At 36.8% G+C, this 16,090-nt stretch overlaps 1 protein-coding gene across 3 annotated transcripts; it reads left to right on the forward strand.

Moving 5' to 3' along the window:
• Positions 1-542: 542 nt before the first annotated feature.
• On the forward strand, positions 543-10,812 carry LOC107092383 (protein angel homolog 1-like). Of its 3 annotated transcripts, none has more exons than XM_015386839.1 (10): positions 543-722; positions 3,511-4,230; positions 6,297-6,520; positions 6,607-6,676; positions 6,768-7,210; positions 7,330-7,468; positions 7,582-7,692; positions 9,546-9,579; positions 10,258-10,421; positions 10,520-10,812. In XM_015386839.1, the coding sequence occupies exons 2-10, from the start codon at positions 3,600-3,602 to the stop codon at positions 10,675-10,677; spliced, it is 1,974 nt and encodes a 657-aa protein (XP_015242325.1). In that variant the 5' UTR covers positions 543-722; positions 3,511-3,599; the 3' UTR covers positions 10,678-10,812. The 3 variants fall into 3 exon arrangements, with proteins under 3 accessions (XP_015242325.1, XP_015242324.1, XP_015242326.1); XM_015386838.1 differs by lacking the exon at positions 543-722 and adding an exon at positions 3,062-3,146; XM_015386840.1 differs by lacking the exon at positions 543-722 and adding an exon at positions 3,159-3,408.
• The last annotated feature ends 5,278 nt before the right edge of the window (positions 10,813-16,090 follow it).

Below are 16,090 nucleotides of genomic sequence, written 5' to 3' on the forward strand. Positions count from 1 at the left end.
TTTTTTAGGTTGAAAATGTTTTCTGAATATATTTTAACACAGAAAGAGTAAGTATAAACATACAACATTTCTATTTCAGTGACATTTTTAATTTAAATCCCAGTGGCACAGATTTAATTCCATACGAGTCTTGTAAAAACACCAACTTAAAACAATGCAATATAGAGGCAGACAGGCAGTTCTTCAAGAATGAATCCATGAAAGCTCAGCGGTCTGTAAGCATTCACTGCCTGTCTAGGTGGCATCTGGGCAATGAAATGGAATAATGTGAACAGATGAAAAACCCCATCATGCACTGCAACATATTTTTGCAAAAAATTCTAACATAAATTCACCAAATATAAGAGGAACAACATAGTTTGGTTAAAAAAAACATGTTCCTTTTATTATAATTTAGTTTGTTGTAAGAATTTTACAGTTTGAAGAAATAGGAAATTACACCATATGAAAACTATCGCAAGGATGTGCATGAGAAGGAAGGGCTATATATACTGCATGAATAATGTAGGAAGGTTAATCATTTATTACTTCTTTGGCTACTTGAGTTATTTATTGTCAAAGGTAGGTGCTCTAGTCCAAGCCTGGCAGTGACGCCCAAGTTATGGAACTACCTGAATGGATTAAACTTCTTTTATTTTATTTTTTTCCTATTTTGTCGTCCGCATTTTCCGCTGAGGACATTAGAGGTGGGATCTATTGGCGGGTCGGGGGGAAATAATGAGGTTGGTTGTGAGTAAAGATTTAATCTAACTCGACTTCCTGTTTTTGTTTTCCTGTTTTCAGCTTGCTTCGTGGGACTCTGCATGTTCCACTTTTATTTCAGTTATTTATTGCTGTTTCACCTTACTAATTACAGATCTTTTCTGCTGTAGTGAGAAAGTCTTCCAAACAGAGAGAAGAAAATAAATAAAGCAGAAAAAACAGAGCCCTCAGACATTTTACTCTCAAACGTGAAAAAATATTTTTTATATCTTATATTAGTTTATTTTTTATCACGTATTCTCAATTACTATATAACCTTGACAGTTAAAATGTGCTATTTATTTACCTCTTTTACTAGATAAGAGCATAGGCAGTTGTAGACAGGGGCCAACGGGGGCCAGTGCCCGTGTAGATCATGTCCTGGCCCCTGAACTGAAGACAATACTAAAAGAAAATCTGATGATGATCTGCATTGTAACAGACCTGGTTACTGATAGGTCCTTTGGATCTATTTCATTTTTTTCCCTCAAAATATTCAGTTCTACTAATTATTTAAAAACAATAAGGTGATGATAAGGCTTCATGGGTATTGAGATAGGATCCCAGTGTTTTTCAAAGCACTTAAAAAAACCTCAAATTTTTACAGCATAATTTATCAGCTTTTCTTGATTGCTAATTCTGATTTTATAGAAAACTGTCATTTTAACTTAAATTACAATAGAAATATGTAAAATTCCTAAATTATTATTGTATATTGACCTAATATTCCAAATATTAGCTTTATTTGATCTTTTAGATATTTATATAGCTAGAACCTTTTTGAGTTGCCTTTTTTGCTATTCTAAGGGATTTTTATTTTTATTTTAACGATTATCCAAACAAACATTTTTAAGCCAAAAATAAATATTTTTAGTTGGAAGACATAGAATTTTAATTAAACCTTATTTAATTTAAATTTCACTTTATGCAGCTCTCTTGATATGAATCCCTTGTCCTGTTTTTTTAATTCACGCTTCTTTGTGCCCTTATCAGGGGCAGAGCTAGATGGGGGGCCAGGGGTGGCCTTGGCCACCCTTAGCTAATCATTGGCCACCCCTGTGGCCACCCCTACCATTTTTTCCCCCTCTAATACAGATGGTGACAGCAGTAACACTCTCAAGTGGAATATTTAAAACATTTAACAAAACACACACAAAAAAACACTGTGGTTAGTTCTGCACATCAATATACTAACATTAAAGATGATAAGTACAGAATTCATGCTTTTTTCAGAACTAGATTTTGTGTTGTATGAGGTAAAGAGAATATTATGTCTCTGCAAGTCATCTAAGAGTCTTCAGTAAAATAATTGATAAATAGCTATTTTAATAAAATGTATTAAATAATCAATTTATGTAGATATTAGTACTTGTAAATATCAATTTTATGCAGAATGATTATTGATAAAAGTAGGTAATGACAATGGAAAAGATGTTCGCCCAAAAGTCAAACCTCAAAGAATTGTATCCATAACTTTTATCTAGAAAGCACAGATGTTTAAATATTTATGTGTCTATTTGTCAACAAATGTTGTAGAAAAGTATAGTTAGTCTTTATTTAGAAAATATGGATGTTGTGCCCATTAATTTTCCTGTTGTAGATTGACCCTGAGGTTCTGGTGCCTATCAACCCTCAGGCCCCCCCTCAGTTAACATTAGTTATTGCCTGGCCACCCTTATAAAAAAATTTCTGGCTACGCCTCTGGCCCCCATTAAAACTCGCTGGCCTCTCCCGGCCGGCAGCCACCTGGTACATTTAGTCTAGAACCGCCACTGGACGAGAGTGCTCTACTTTTACTGTTTACATATACATTTGCAATAACGTACTTTAACTGTAATATGCAATTACCTTCCACTGCACTTTAATTTAGATAGCTTCTGTCCAAACTATATTTATTCATTTTATAGTAAAATCCATCTGTATATATGTATATGCTATTGTACATAACTGTAAAAACCTTTTTTGTTATAGTAATATCCACCTGTATATTATATTCGGTACATATCCAGCTGTAAATTTAGTTTATAACACTATTATATTCATCTGTTAGTAAGATTCTGTTTATAAAGGTATTCATCTCTATACTTATTCAGTAGAAACCCATGTCCTGTATTAATGGAACCATTATTTATCCTGCACTTGCTGCTATTGCACTTCTGGTTAGACCTAAACTGCATTTCGTTGCCTTGTACCTGTACATGTGTAATCACAATAAAGTTGAATCTAATCTACTTGCGAAACAGGGTTTGCAGAAATTTAAATGATAAAACAGCTTGCCTTACATAGGCCAACGCCGATATCGTAATGCGCATGCGTGGATTTATTTTCGGAAAGAATCATGATTGGAAGCTTGCTGTTTTATGCCTTCTATCCACTTGTTAGGTTCCTGTTCCGTCCACCGTCAGGTAACTGTAACATGCAAAGAGGTTGTTTAGTTTAAAAGAATCTTACGACTTGTTTTTATATCATAAAGCCGCTGCTGTGGGCCTAATGCTGCAGACTTTATATGCAAAGTTTATTTGTTGATTTTTGAGGTATTTTTTGCCTTTAAGTCTCAGTGAAACATGTGAGGTTTGGTTTTAGAAGTAAACACGCTTGTTTCTTCTCCCAAATCTCCAGCATTAACGTTTATACTGCTTTATTTCCCACCTGTTGGCACACCTTCAGGTGACGACTGATGACAAACACGTTTTGCAGCTCATGCATTACTCTTCCAAATAATAAATCCAACTTATTCAAATAATTTCTGTCATATTTTGTTTCTTTTAGATCCCTCAAAGGAAAGAGTTTCAGTTAATGGCAAAGCAGCGTGTAATGGTGACACTGCCTCAGTCAGATCCCCCAAACCTGGAACAGCAATGCAGGATCAGAGTAGGGAGATAAAAGAAAGGTTAAAAGAACCAGATCCCAAGGAGGAGGAACCCCTTTCAACTGTCCTGCAGGAGGATGAGAGACTGAGTGCTGAGGTGCTGCCTACTTCTGAGGAAGGAGAGGGTCCTAAAATGAATGAAGAGGTTGTCCTCCATGATATGGATGGGGATCAAAATAAAAGAGACCAGAGCTCTTCTTTAGTTGACCATCAAAATGTACAACAAGAAGTTGTAGCTCTGTTAAAATGCCTGAATATGGATGGAAGCACCCAAAAAACTAACTGTTCTGAACAGAATAAAAGCCAAACTGAAGTTTTTGATGTTTCTCTTGAGGAAAACCTTCAAGTTCCCAACACTGAAAGAAAGAATCCGAGTGAACCTGCATCTGCAGTGACTGAGTGCTGGGATGACTTTACATTTTCTGCTGGAGACTTAGCTGTTGATCGGGAGAAGAACTCCAACTCCCAGTCACGTCTTAAATCGGGCCAACAACTTGTTCAACAAACAGGCTGGCACTTTCCTGTAGGACCAGGTCTGACCCAAGAAATGTTCTGCCCACAGTGGAGCTTCCCTGCTGCAAGTTATTACACCTCTATGGAGTCCAACTTCCCCTTTGAAGGTAGGTCAAATTTAGACTTTGTTCGCCCTATTGGGCCAACTTCTGTTAAAGTTGGTCAGACATGATGCTTGGTTTCCAAGATCTTTTAAAAGACTAGACTTTAATGCTTCTAATTTGATGATATTGTTTTTTATTTGTTGTTTTTTGTACAAATACATTTGGTTTGACTTTAAGCACTGAAGATACGGTTCAAGGGTCAATTAAACATGGCTGACCTTTCGGGAAAGGCCAGTCTGGCCCCTAATGGCTTTTATCCATGCAAACTAGAGAGTCATAATTTTCCAACAACCTATCCTATGTCTTTTTAAGGACGTTCACAATTTCTGTGCTTGACAACGGTTATAAAAATAGTTTTACTAATATAACCTCTGTGCTGTATGAACTGCACCATAAAACAGTTATGTAACGTGTAAATGTCATCACTAAAGGCTGTCTTACATGGGCAGAAGTCCTACAGTAGCACTTTTCTTGCACCAGATTCCCCTTCCATGAGGTTAATCTAACAATAGACAGATATACCTGGTAAAATAGCTCGTTAAAACTATTGTGAATCAAATGCACAGTTGCTGGTTCAGTCCTAATTTGCTGCGTGTATAGAGAAGGTTTTTATAAATTCAATCTGAGGTATCTTAGGTGTTTATAAGACATTTCATAGGTGGTTTTTTTCACTCTATATTTTGAAAAGCCTATAGAAGAAGCAACTTGTTTAAGAAAATCTGTGTTTAATGTTTAGTTACAAAAAAGTCACACGTGAAACCTGATGCATATTTTCTTATGTCTGATAAGATACCAATATTGTAGCTTAGAGTATTGACTATAACTGATATTGACCTGATTTATAAGCAGGAATTATACATAATTTTATTGTTTTTTTTATATATTAACAATCTTAAGTGATATTACTCAAGCAGAGAATAATAGTCATCAAAAGTAGTTATGAGAACAATTGATCCATTTATTATCAACCTATTGGTAATATAAACTTTAAGAAGAAGCAGACAGAAGTGGAGTGATGCATGTTTGTTTTGAAGACTTTAGATGCACGCAGATATATTCAGATATTCATATATTGGACGGATTCCAAATATCTGTGTCGGATCAGGAAATCTCTAATTGTGAGAGTGGAATCATTGGAAATATATTCTTTTATCTCGTACCTTTACACTGGTGTTGAAAGGTTGCATTTAAACAGGATAGGTGTTGAGATATTCTTTTATCAGTTGTGTGCTTTTAGTTGGAATTTGCTTCTTAAGGACTTAACGGGTTAAAGGTATTGTGGAGGAGTTTTTAAAAGACACGTCTTCTCCATTTAAAAAAAATGCATGTGAAAGAGCATGCATGAGCACATTTCTCCTCATGTACGGCCTGTTTAAAATGTCCGCTTCTCATAGTTCATACAAGCTTATCTTGTCCACCTACAGCACAGAATATATCGTGGACTTTATAGAAAACTCAGTTAACTGAATGTTTGGACAGATGATCACTGCTCTTTGCACCGTTGGCCACGTAACTCCTCCTCCACTGCGTGGTGCCTGCTCCATCTTTGTTATTGGTTGCCAATGTCGAGTAGAGACAGCCTATGGCGACAGCGGGCCGCTGTGACAGCAAGTTATAAGATATATCTGCCTCTTCTGAGGCCTTCCTTTTCTTCTAATACACTTCGTAAACATATCACCAGAATGATTGACAATTAGGAGGACCAATTATTTAGATAATCCACCCGGAAATAAAAGATCTTCCTCTATATTCCTTTAAGAACTTGAAGCTAAACTGTTTTAAAAAGAATTGAGTCTAAACTTGCCACAGGAGCAGATGCATCAAATTATAATGTCACCAAAGAGTGAACTTATTTTGATAGTTACACTGAGAAAGTGAAACTCTCATATTTAATATAAAAGCAAATGTAAACCGAAGACTGAACTGAAAACTGAATCATTAAACATTATTTATTACAGATCTGTATAAAATATGAGGTTCACTTTTTGAATGGATTTGCTGAAATGAACATGATGCTAATCTAATTTGAAATATATCTGTAATGAGTTCAGTATCTGCTCTCCATGCAGTGATGTGGAGGGTGTGGGTGGATTTGGATGCTGCCTCTAAGGGTGGTCAGACCCCCACAATCAAAAAAGCCTCAGTGGACTTCACTGTCATGTCCTACAACATCCTAGCCCAAGATCTTTTGGAGGAGAACCAACAGCTGTATGCACACTGCCCCCCAGAGGTGCTGCAGTGGAACTACCGCTGCAGCCTGCTTTTAAGTGAAATAGAAAAATGGGCGCCAGATGTAAGTCGGATGCATTTCTTTTTTTATATTTCTAATGTTGCACAACCACTAATCACTCCTGTGTGTCATTGTTGTCCTTTGTGTAGATTTTGTGTCTGCAGGAGGTTCAGGAGAACCACTACCATGAACATCTGTACCCTGTTCTTTCTCAGATGGGTAGGGCAGCTGAGAAAATGCAGAGGAGATGTAATTTTCTGCAAATGAGGTGACAAAAACATCCATCCTATTCTGCTCGTGTCTTCCCCAGGCTATACCTGTGTGTACCAGCGTCGCACGGGGACAAAGACCGATGGCTGTGCGGCGTGCTATCGGAGCGCAGTCTTCACCGAAGCCGGCGTCTCCAAGCTGGAGTTCTTTAGGCCTGAGACCGGGCTGTTGGACCGGCACAACGTAGGCATCGTTTTGCTCCTTCGGCCACTGGTCACCAGAGGAGCAGAGGTCAAGGAAGCTGGCCCACCCCTCTGCGTGGCCAACACACACCTGCTCTTCAACCCACGGCGAGGTGATATCAAGCTGGCCCAGTTAGCCATAATGCTGGCAGAAATTAACGCCATGATCAAGTCCTGTAAGGTCAGAGGTGAACACTGCAACGTCGTCTTCTGTGGAGACTTTAACTCCATCCCATACACGCCTCTGTACCAGCTGCTCACCACTGGCGAGCTCTACTACCAGGGTATTCCCAAGTGGATGGTGAGAAAACAGAACTGAAGAATAACTGTCTGCATATTGAGCGGCAAACATCCTCCTGCTGTTATCCCAAAGATGCACGTTATGGTTTGCTAACCTTGTGTGTTTGCTCTGTTTAAAAGGTTTCAGGCCAAGAGGATCTGTCTTACAAGCCTAGTTATCACAGACTGTTTGCTCCTCTGTGGCCCAGCTCTCTGGGAATCTCAGACACCTGCCAGTACACTGAGATCAATACGTCCAAAACTAATCGTCAGAAGTCGGGTCAGTGGCTGAAGTCGCATAGTTTTGAAGTGGTGTTTTTGTTCCAATGAAGCAAATAGCAAGTTTGTATTAGAATAAGTGTTTTTTTCTTGTTTTGTTGTTTTAAATTTCAGGGACTCGCCAGTACAGCCATGAATTCATGCTGCAGCTACGCTTCTGTCCAGCCGCATGTGTTCGTCCTCAGAAGCTGATTCTGATTTCTGGAGTGACTGACATCACACCAGGTTGTGCACATATGTAGTACAAAGAAAACTCTCCTTGCTAACAGGTGGACCTGTACAAATCTAAAAAAAAAAACACCAAATTAAACTACTTCAAAAGTGCTCATTGAATATGTAGAACCAAATAACACGGATGGTTAAATTTTGATTAAAGTTCCTAGAAGTTCTTTTCTGAAGGTTTTTGAAAACTGAATATTTCATTACCAATCCAATGAATGATGGGGATGATATACCGAGCTAAACAGAAGTGTTCAACCCCTTTTAATCTTTTCTCAGTGTGTTTTTTTTTTTTTACAACCATAAACTATATTTTAGTGAACAAAACCATAAAAGATTTTTTTCGATAAATATGAAAAATGTGGCATTTATGTTGAATTCAGACCCATTTTCTCTGATACCCTTATGCAAAATTAAGTGTAACCAACTACAGGTAGTAGTCTGCTAATTCAGGGTTTCTTAACCCTGTTCCTCAGGGCCCTTTTCCACCCATGTTTGAGATGCTTCTCTTTTTAATCATACCTAAATTAAATTTCAGCTGTTTTATGAATGCCTCAGAGGTTTTTATAGAAACATTCTTCAGAGGATTAGAAAAGAGTTGGAATACAAAACAATCTATGATCTGGAAATTAAGAGTTTAGCTAAACTGAAAACCTACCAGAGCTTGACCATCCATCTTAATTGGTGGATAAGAAGGGTAATAATCAAAGAATCAGCTGAGATCAATCATAGCTGGAGGTTCTGTAGAGCCACAAGTCTGGGGGTGAAGTCTGTCGACGTGACAGCTGTGGGTTTGCAATTTCTTAAACCTGGCCTTCTGTAGAAAGTGGCAAGAAAATGTTTTTATTTAAAGAAAACCACAAGTTCTGTTTGCAATTTGCAAAAAGCCAAGATGGACAACAGATACATGGAAGGAGCTGCTCTGGTCAGATGAGAAGGAAACTCATCTTTTTTCCCAGAGTGCTTCGTAAGTAACCTAACATGCACATGACCCTGAACACACCATCTATATGGTGATGGCAGCATCAACATGCTAGTGGGATGTTTTTCTTCCTTTTTAACAGACACAAAAAACATTTGGAGGCTGCAAATAGTCTTGATTAGATCAAAGCGTTTTTCTACCTAAATCATAGAACCAGTTGGGAGACTTAAAAACCCAAATCCACAGATATTTGATTCTGCTTTGGCAAAGAAGAATGGAATGAAGTAGAAACCTACTCCCTAAGACATGATTTCAGTAGAAATAATTTCAGTAGATTACTTCAAGGCGTATGAATACACCTTTAGGTGTGTGGACACTGCTGTAAGCGTATAACTCGATACACAACTCTATTATTAGCTTTAAGCATCTATTCACTGTAAGATTAGTTTTAAGGCATAACGCACACTGCTCTATACTGTCACCTAGTGGCCATTCTATGAAAAAAAAAAAAGTCTGCCTGCATTTAAATAAAGGTTCTGCAGAAAGAACCTGCAGGAGCCTTAAAATATCAAGAGCCATCCAGACCCTTGTTAATGCAGCAGTTACTATAGGCAAAGAAACAATGGGTAATTTCATTTCTTTCTCCAATAGGAGGTAATGGTAAAAGGAGGTTTTTCTTCCAGACTGATATGTTCATTTTATTTGTTTGTAATAAACTGACATCAGTATAATGTTTATAATGTTGTATAATTTTAATATTTTTATTCATATCTTTTTTATTTGTCTTGTATTTCATACTATTCATACTATTATCTTGTTGGTCTGAACCTGAGTCAGTTAATAGACCCTAGTTGATTCATGTAGTAGTTAGCCTAATAAGGAGCATTTTACCTTCTGTCCTTCACTATTAACATTTTTATCTTCTCTTTGAGCTCAGATACCACACAGGACGTTCAACACTATGAGAAAAGGTCAGTTCATTAAAAGTACTTCCATATCAAGTGCAATAAATGTTTTTTACCACTAGGGCTGGGTATTAAAGTCATTTCGATTTGATCGGTTTAAAAAATAATGAAAGTGGTTCAACTGTGTTTCAAAATACTCATGTATTTAAATTTTTCCTGTCACATTAAACACAAAGTGCAAACTTGTAAATCAGACAGTTTAAGCTTGAGAAGTGAACAAAACTTTCTCATAAGTGTAAACTTGTTTGTGAAAAGTGAAAAAGTGAAGCCTGACTCGAGCAAGCAGACTTGACACAGCGGGGACACAGCAGACATGCATGACCTGCATTATCTTCATTGCACAAACCAAATTTGCAGCATTGTCTGTAACAACCACCGTGTGTTTGCTGGTCAGCCTCCATGTCTTCAGTCAACCTATTGGCTATATTTGCAGCTGTCTGGCTTGAAGTCATCTTGAGTGCATCTTTCCTGCTCAATTGAACATCACACGCGTCACTATAAAACTAATCGATCTCATTCCCTAAACATCGATTTTGCAAAAATGTAAAGGAATCGATTCAAAATCGATTAAATAGATTTTTTTACCCAGCCCTATTTACCACCATGTTATATTGCACATAATAACATGATCAGCTTACAGACAGGATATTTGAATAACAAAGATTGATCCTGAATGTGTCACAGGTTCAAAGACTATCTGATGCATCAGGTGGACCTGGAGTCTGTCTATGAACATGTCCTTCCTGGTTCTGGCAGTCCAGAACTCACAACCCTGCATTCTGAGGGTGGAGCTACCGTCGACTACATCTTCTACTCTCCAAAACGCACCTCTACCAAAAATCAAATGGGTAAAAGGATTGGATTTAAAGAACAAGAGTATGAGTTCTGAATTCCTAAAGAGCTACTTTAATTTTTTAACATTTTCTTTTTCTAATGTTTCTCCTAGCTTGTAAAAAGATATCAGAGAAAGGTCTGAAGCTCCTTGGTTACCTCTCTCTCCTGTCTGAGGACCTCTTGTGGTCGATGAACGGACTTCCCAACCACATATTCCCTTCCGATCATCTAAGTCTGGTCGCCCGTTTCCAGATGGAACTTGATAATTAATGAAAGAACATGTTTTGTTTATAAGTTTTAAAAATGTTCTGTTCGCGAGTGTAGAAACACTGTCATTGTTTTCATAAAAAAGAATTGTACTCCTTTTTTATTGTTTTGTATAAATATTTTTGCACTGAATCAGAACGCTATAAAGTTTAAATAATTATTTTTTGTGTACGGCTTATGATTCAGCTCATCTTGAACAGACCTACTGCTGTTCCTGCCTACAGTCTGTCTGGATGATTAGATCATGTGCAGCTGATTTCTGCATGGCTGTGCAGAGGGGTGATACTAGGGCTATTCATGAAGATTTTTATTTTTTTAGCTTCATCATTTTGTTTTGGATAATTTTTCTGTTTGGAAAACCTGAAAAAACTGTCTTATAGACAGTTATCAATTTAAATTATGTTGGAAAATTCAAGTTGCATAAAAGATAAACAGGAAAATCCATTTTTAAAGGGCAAAAAAAAAATAGAATATGTATGTTAATATACCGTATTTAAGCTTCAAATGACTAAAGTCAAACACAGGGTTTCTTTCACATTGGTTGCATGCAGTTAAAGCATCAAAACTCAGCATTTTAAAGAGATTTATCCTGTTTAGAAAATAGTTTTGTTTACCCCCCCTCACTGCTGCCTAAGACAACAAAGCTGTTATACACTGTAGCGGCCTTCAAGTGCAAGACCTTAAAAAACCACTGCCTAAACACAAAGTTCTAACTGTGCAAGGGAACACTAGAAATAATATGCTAACCTAAAACTTCATCACATGACCCATTGCACAGACTTACATTTGAAAGACCAGAGCTTCTGCAGGGATGTCTTTTTTTTCTTTTATTGTAAAGGACTGCAGGTTTAATTAGTACTTACTTAGAAAATAGGCCGGGTTGAGCATAAACCCGACAGCTTAGGAAAAATAACGCCATACATACTGTGAAGTACGGTGGAGGAAGTGTCATGGTTTGGGAATGCTTTGCCAGGTTTTAGAGAATTCTTAACATCTTTATCTCAGGTCACACCTCCTTAAAACAACATAGTTTAATTACGAAGGAGCTGGTGATAATGTATAAAAAGGATTGAAAGAGCACCCAATAAAATATACAAATATAAAGCATAACATCATGACAATTGAATGGCTAAATAAGGGATTGAAAGCTGATAATTATGTACATATATACACAGATGAAATTAGTTTTATGAAGAAATCTAACAAACTGATCCTTGATTTTTTTTAGCTTTCCTTTTATAGAGCTATCACCATTATGTTTCCCTCCCATACACTTCAAATGATTTGTGTTTAATGTTCAAGCGTTCATATTTTTAGTTGCCCTTTAGCTCAGAGCTTGTATTTCAAATAAAATCCCTGTCAATGACACACTTTCCTTATCTGAGATCAGGGATACTTCATTGATCTCAGCTGAGAATCTTAGAAATAAGAAATCGTACAAAAAAGAAGTGATGTGTCTCTTTATTGTGATCCTCTATCTTTGACACAGTGTAACTGCATTACAGAACATTGAAGACAGAGTTAATACTTAGTGAGCAGATCTAAATGTTGCTAGTGGCAAAATTTAGAAGAGCATGAATGGTGTACTGCTAAGAAACACAGTGGGTACCATAAAATTACCCAGTTTCCAGTGAATGTACAAAAACCAAGACAAAAGTGCTGTTAAAAAAATGTTTATACCTATCAAAACCACTTAAGGCAAAGGAAAGATGCTACAATTAAAATGCAGGAATAAAAAAGCTGTGTACTAAACATACAGTTCCGGTCAGAACTTTAAATGATATCATGAGGGACTCATCATTTCAGACTTTTGAGATTGTCTAAGGGTTGAATGTTAAAAGGACTGGATAAGCAAATTTAGTGAGGATTTCCTCTGGCATCAAATAACGTCTCGCAGAATTCTGACCCGATATTTGACCAATTTGGTTTTCTGGTGGACACCCACACTGCAGGCATAGTTCCGTTGTTCTTTAAAAGGCAAAGATTGACCCTTAGGAAGATATTCCCCCAAGCTCTATCCACTGAGAACCAGTTTTAACCTGCGATTGGATTATTAACCTGTTAAAATAACCAACTCTACCCAGGGTTTAACCATCTGACCTTACTGAACTCACAATAAGTCCTAAAGCTTTATGGTCACAGAGATAAAGACTAGGCTATTTGGCAGCTATTTGTTTTTTTGAAATGGTTTCAAATGTAACTTGACTGGTTTTGGAATGGTTAGAGCTTTGGCAGTGGTTGCAATCTACTAGGTGTGTCGTTTTGCCTGCTCCCATAACAAGCGGTTACCTCAAAATGCATAAAAGAATGGCAACAAATTTTACAACGAACGTCCCTCTTCACACAACCAGGATTAAAATTCGGATCACGCTCATTACAAAGACAAACCCCTTCAGTAGCTAAACCCTACGGTATTAAATGTTTGATGACCAATATGTAAATTAGTAGGAATTTCAACCAATTTCGATAAAATGTGTATGTTTTGACCGGAGCTGTATGGTGAATAGAGCTCTAATCATTGACATCAATACAAAACTTATTTTTAAGTGCTTAAATATGAATTCAATTTATAACTTTTTCAATTCCTTTATAGGTCCATGCTCTTAAAATCAACTCTGTGGGAGTCAAATCAGCACGATATCGGTGAGCAAACCGTGGCTAATGAATAGCTCCTAAAACTGAGGAAACATGCTCTTTTTTTATGTACAAGTTAAAAGGCATTTTGAACCAGCTGTGCAGTCAAGCTTGGTTACTGTGTGTCTAAAAATAAATGAAACTGCAGTAATTTAAAGGCATTGCAATGGAAGCCTGGATTAAAATCTCAACAATATGCTGTGACATATGCTGTGAAAAAGCTGGACCTGATCACAGATTTAATCTGAGCTTCTGAGTTAGGATCGCTGTTCAGTCTTGTAACCAGGTCTGCAGCAGTCTACATGAGATACTGACCTACAGGAGCACTGATGTTTAAGACATCATCTCACTATTTTTATTTTTTAGGCGTAAGAAATGTATTGACAAAGATTTATTGATGTTTGAGTAGTTTGTTCACATTTACCTGACAATGCTAAAAAAAAAAAAACATTATTTAACATTGTTTTCCATAAACAAAACAGATTTTAGGATCCTTCAACATATTTTCTCCATTGAAATGTTAATCAAGGCACAAGGGCAGCAGTATAAAGAAGTTACTACACATGTTACTGTTGTCTAGTAGAGTCTAGGTGGATTATATTACACAACCTGTCTTAAAGTTACAGTACAGTGATGCAGATTGTAGAAAAGCCTAACAGCATAGAGGTGTGATATGCAAATTGCATTGAACTATATGTATGCAAACATTATATTGGGTTTAGGTAGCAAAACTGTACTTGCTTATTTTATTGGAAATAAAAACGCACATTTACTCCCACTTTTTCATAAACTGGGAGTTTTGCCAGCACCAAATACTGCAACTGTTACAGGAAAAAAAAGGCTGTAACAAAATAAGTAGAGCTGAATGAGGCGTTTGTTTTCGGAAGAACATTTGCTGGTGACCTATTCCAGGATAAAAAATAAAACAGGCCAATGTCTACTTAGAGGAAGTGACGCGGTCGATCCATCATGCAGCAGCGCCTTTCTTCAGACTCTAATCTGGTATCCATTAATATCAGTTGGTTTTTGCTCCAGAACCTTCTTTTCTCCAGAGGGGCTGAAACAGAAAGACAAGAATAAATAAAAAAAAAATTAAAAAGCTAACATATTTTTTTTAATATTTTATAGAGAGCTGGGACTAATTCTCTTGTTGGAGTCTAGGAGAAATTAATTTTCATTGAGTGGAAATGTGCAATTACTGGTTAAAATACCAGGTTTTTAATTAAATAAAAAATTATAATAAGATAAATCTTTTCAGGATGTTTTAGACTTAATGTCACCAACAACCTGAGCAAATAAATTAATGTATCAAATGAAATCTTTAGGGGGGGAAAAACAAAAAATTTTTAAATATTGTGGTTGCATAAGTGTGGACCCTTAACCTAATACTTTGAATCTTTCAACAGGCATCTTTCAATTTCATTATAGCATTCGGCCTTCTGGGTTAAAGTCCAACATTGCAGTTTTTCACTGGGCAATAGTTGCAGATTATTTTTTGCAAAAAAGGAGCAAATCTATCAGATCACAAGGAAATCTCCAATTTTATCTATATCACTCTACTGGCTTAAACACTATCAAAACATTAATCTTCTTCTGATTAAACCTTTCTTTTTTCATTAGGAGAAATATTTTTGATCCTTAAGCATGATGCTGCCACTGCCATGCTTCACTTTGAAGGTTCAATTTGAATTATAGTCAAAAGTATTGCAAACTTAACATGGCTTTTGCTTTTTACCTTTGTGAGAAAAAACATCCATTTAAATATCCTCAAAAGACCGATCATATGAAGAATATGGGAAATTTTCCCATGGCTTCTTTAATCTAAACATTTGGCTTCTTTTCATCTTATTAATTTTTAAAGGATGTCCAGTTATTAAAAATGTTGTCATTTTCTCCAGTGATTTTTTTGTGCTGCTACATGCCCCTAATAAAACAAATGCGTTAAATTATTTTCATCTTCAACAGACTCATACCTTTTTAGAGAGAAATCAAGGAAAAGCCTACAAGAACCGGTGTGTGTTAATCTGAATGTAGAGGTAATTCTGCATAAGGGTGAAAGGGGGCATGCACACTTATGTAACCACATTTTGTTTTACTTTTTCCCTTCAAGAAATTTTTTTTTTCATTTGAGTTGTACAATTTTGAAGTTTTCAATTTTTATCAGAGCGTACAGGTTTCTACTGTACATTCATTGATAGCCATGCCTGTAGTTTTTCTACATGGAACTTATCATTAGGAGCATCCTATCAATCCTACCGTCTCTCAACTCGACTGATCCTTCGAAGGGGGCTGCCTGGTCCTTTGAGAGGAGAGCCCATGCTGTTTCTCCTGTCTTTAGTAGGAGAGGGAGGTGCCGGCTTCCCAATCTGCAAAAATAAACGAATCATTTCTTTTAAATTACATTTGGAACATTACAGTCCACATTCCGTATTTTCTCCCTTCCTCTGTTCTGCTTGTAGCACTAATCTGTTCATGCTTTCAAAGAGATTGTGCCAAGCACTCAGCAGAAAGCCCTCTTAGTGATAGATGGAGCCATCTTTAAACATAGAAGTCATCGCATTACTTTTATTATCCTCAATAACCTTCATCACTGCTGCTCTCATTATATTGGCATGAGAGATGATGAGGGAGAAACATTTCAGAGAAATTGCCTCTCAACCAGCAGCTCAACTCAGGGCCTCACTGGAGTCTCAAGGAGACAAAAGACAAACATCTGCATTTTAAATCAGTATATGACAGGAAGCTTCATCTATTTTATTGATCAGCTGAAGAGTTTTGGGGG

The sequence above is a fragment of the Cyprinodon variegatus genome, unplaced genomic scaffold, assembly GCF_000732505.1.
Source record: "Cyprinodon variegatus isolate N-32 unplaced genomic scaffold, C_variegatus-1.0 Scaffold379, whole genome shotgun sequence".
In the NCBI taxonomy this organism is placed as follows: Eukaryota; Metazoa; Chordata; class Actinopteri; order Cyprinodontiformes; family Cyprinodontidae; genus Cyprinodon; species Cyprinodon variegatus.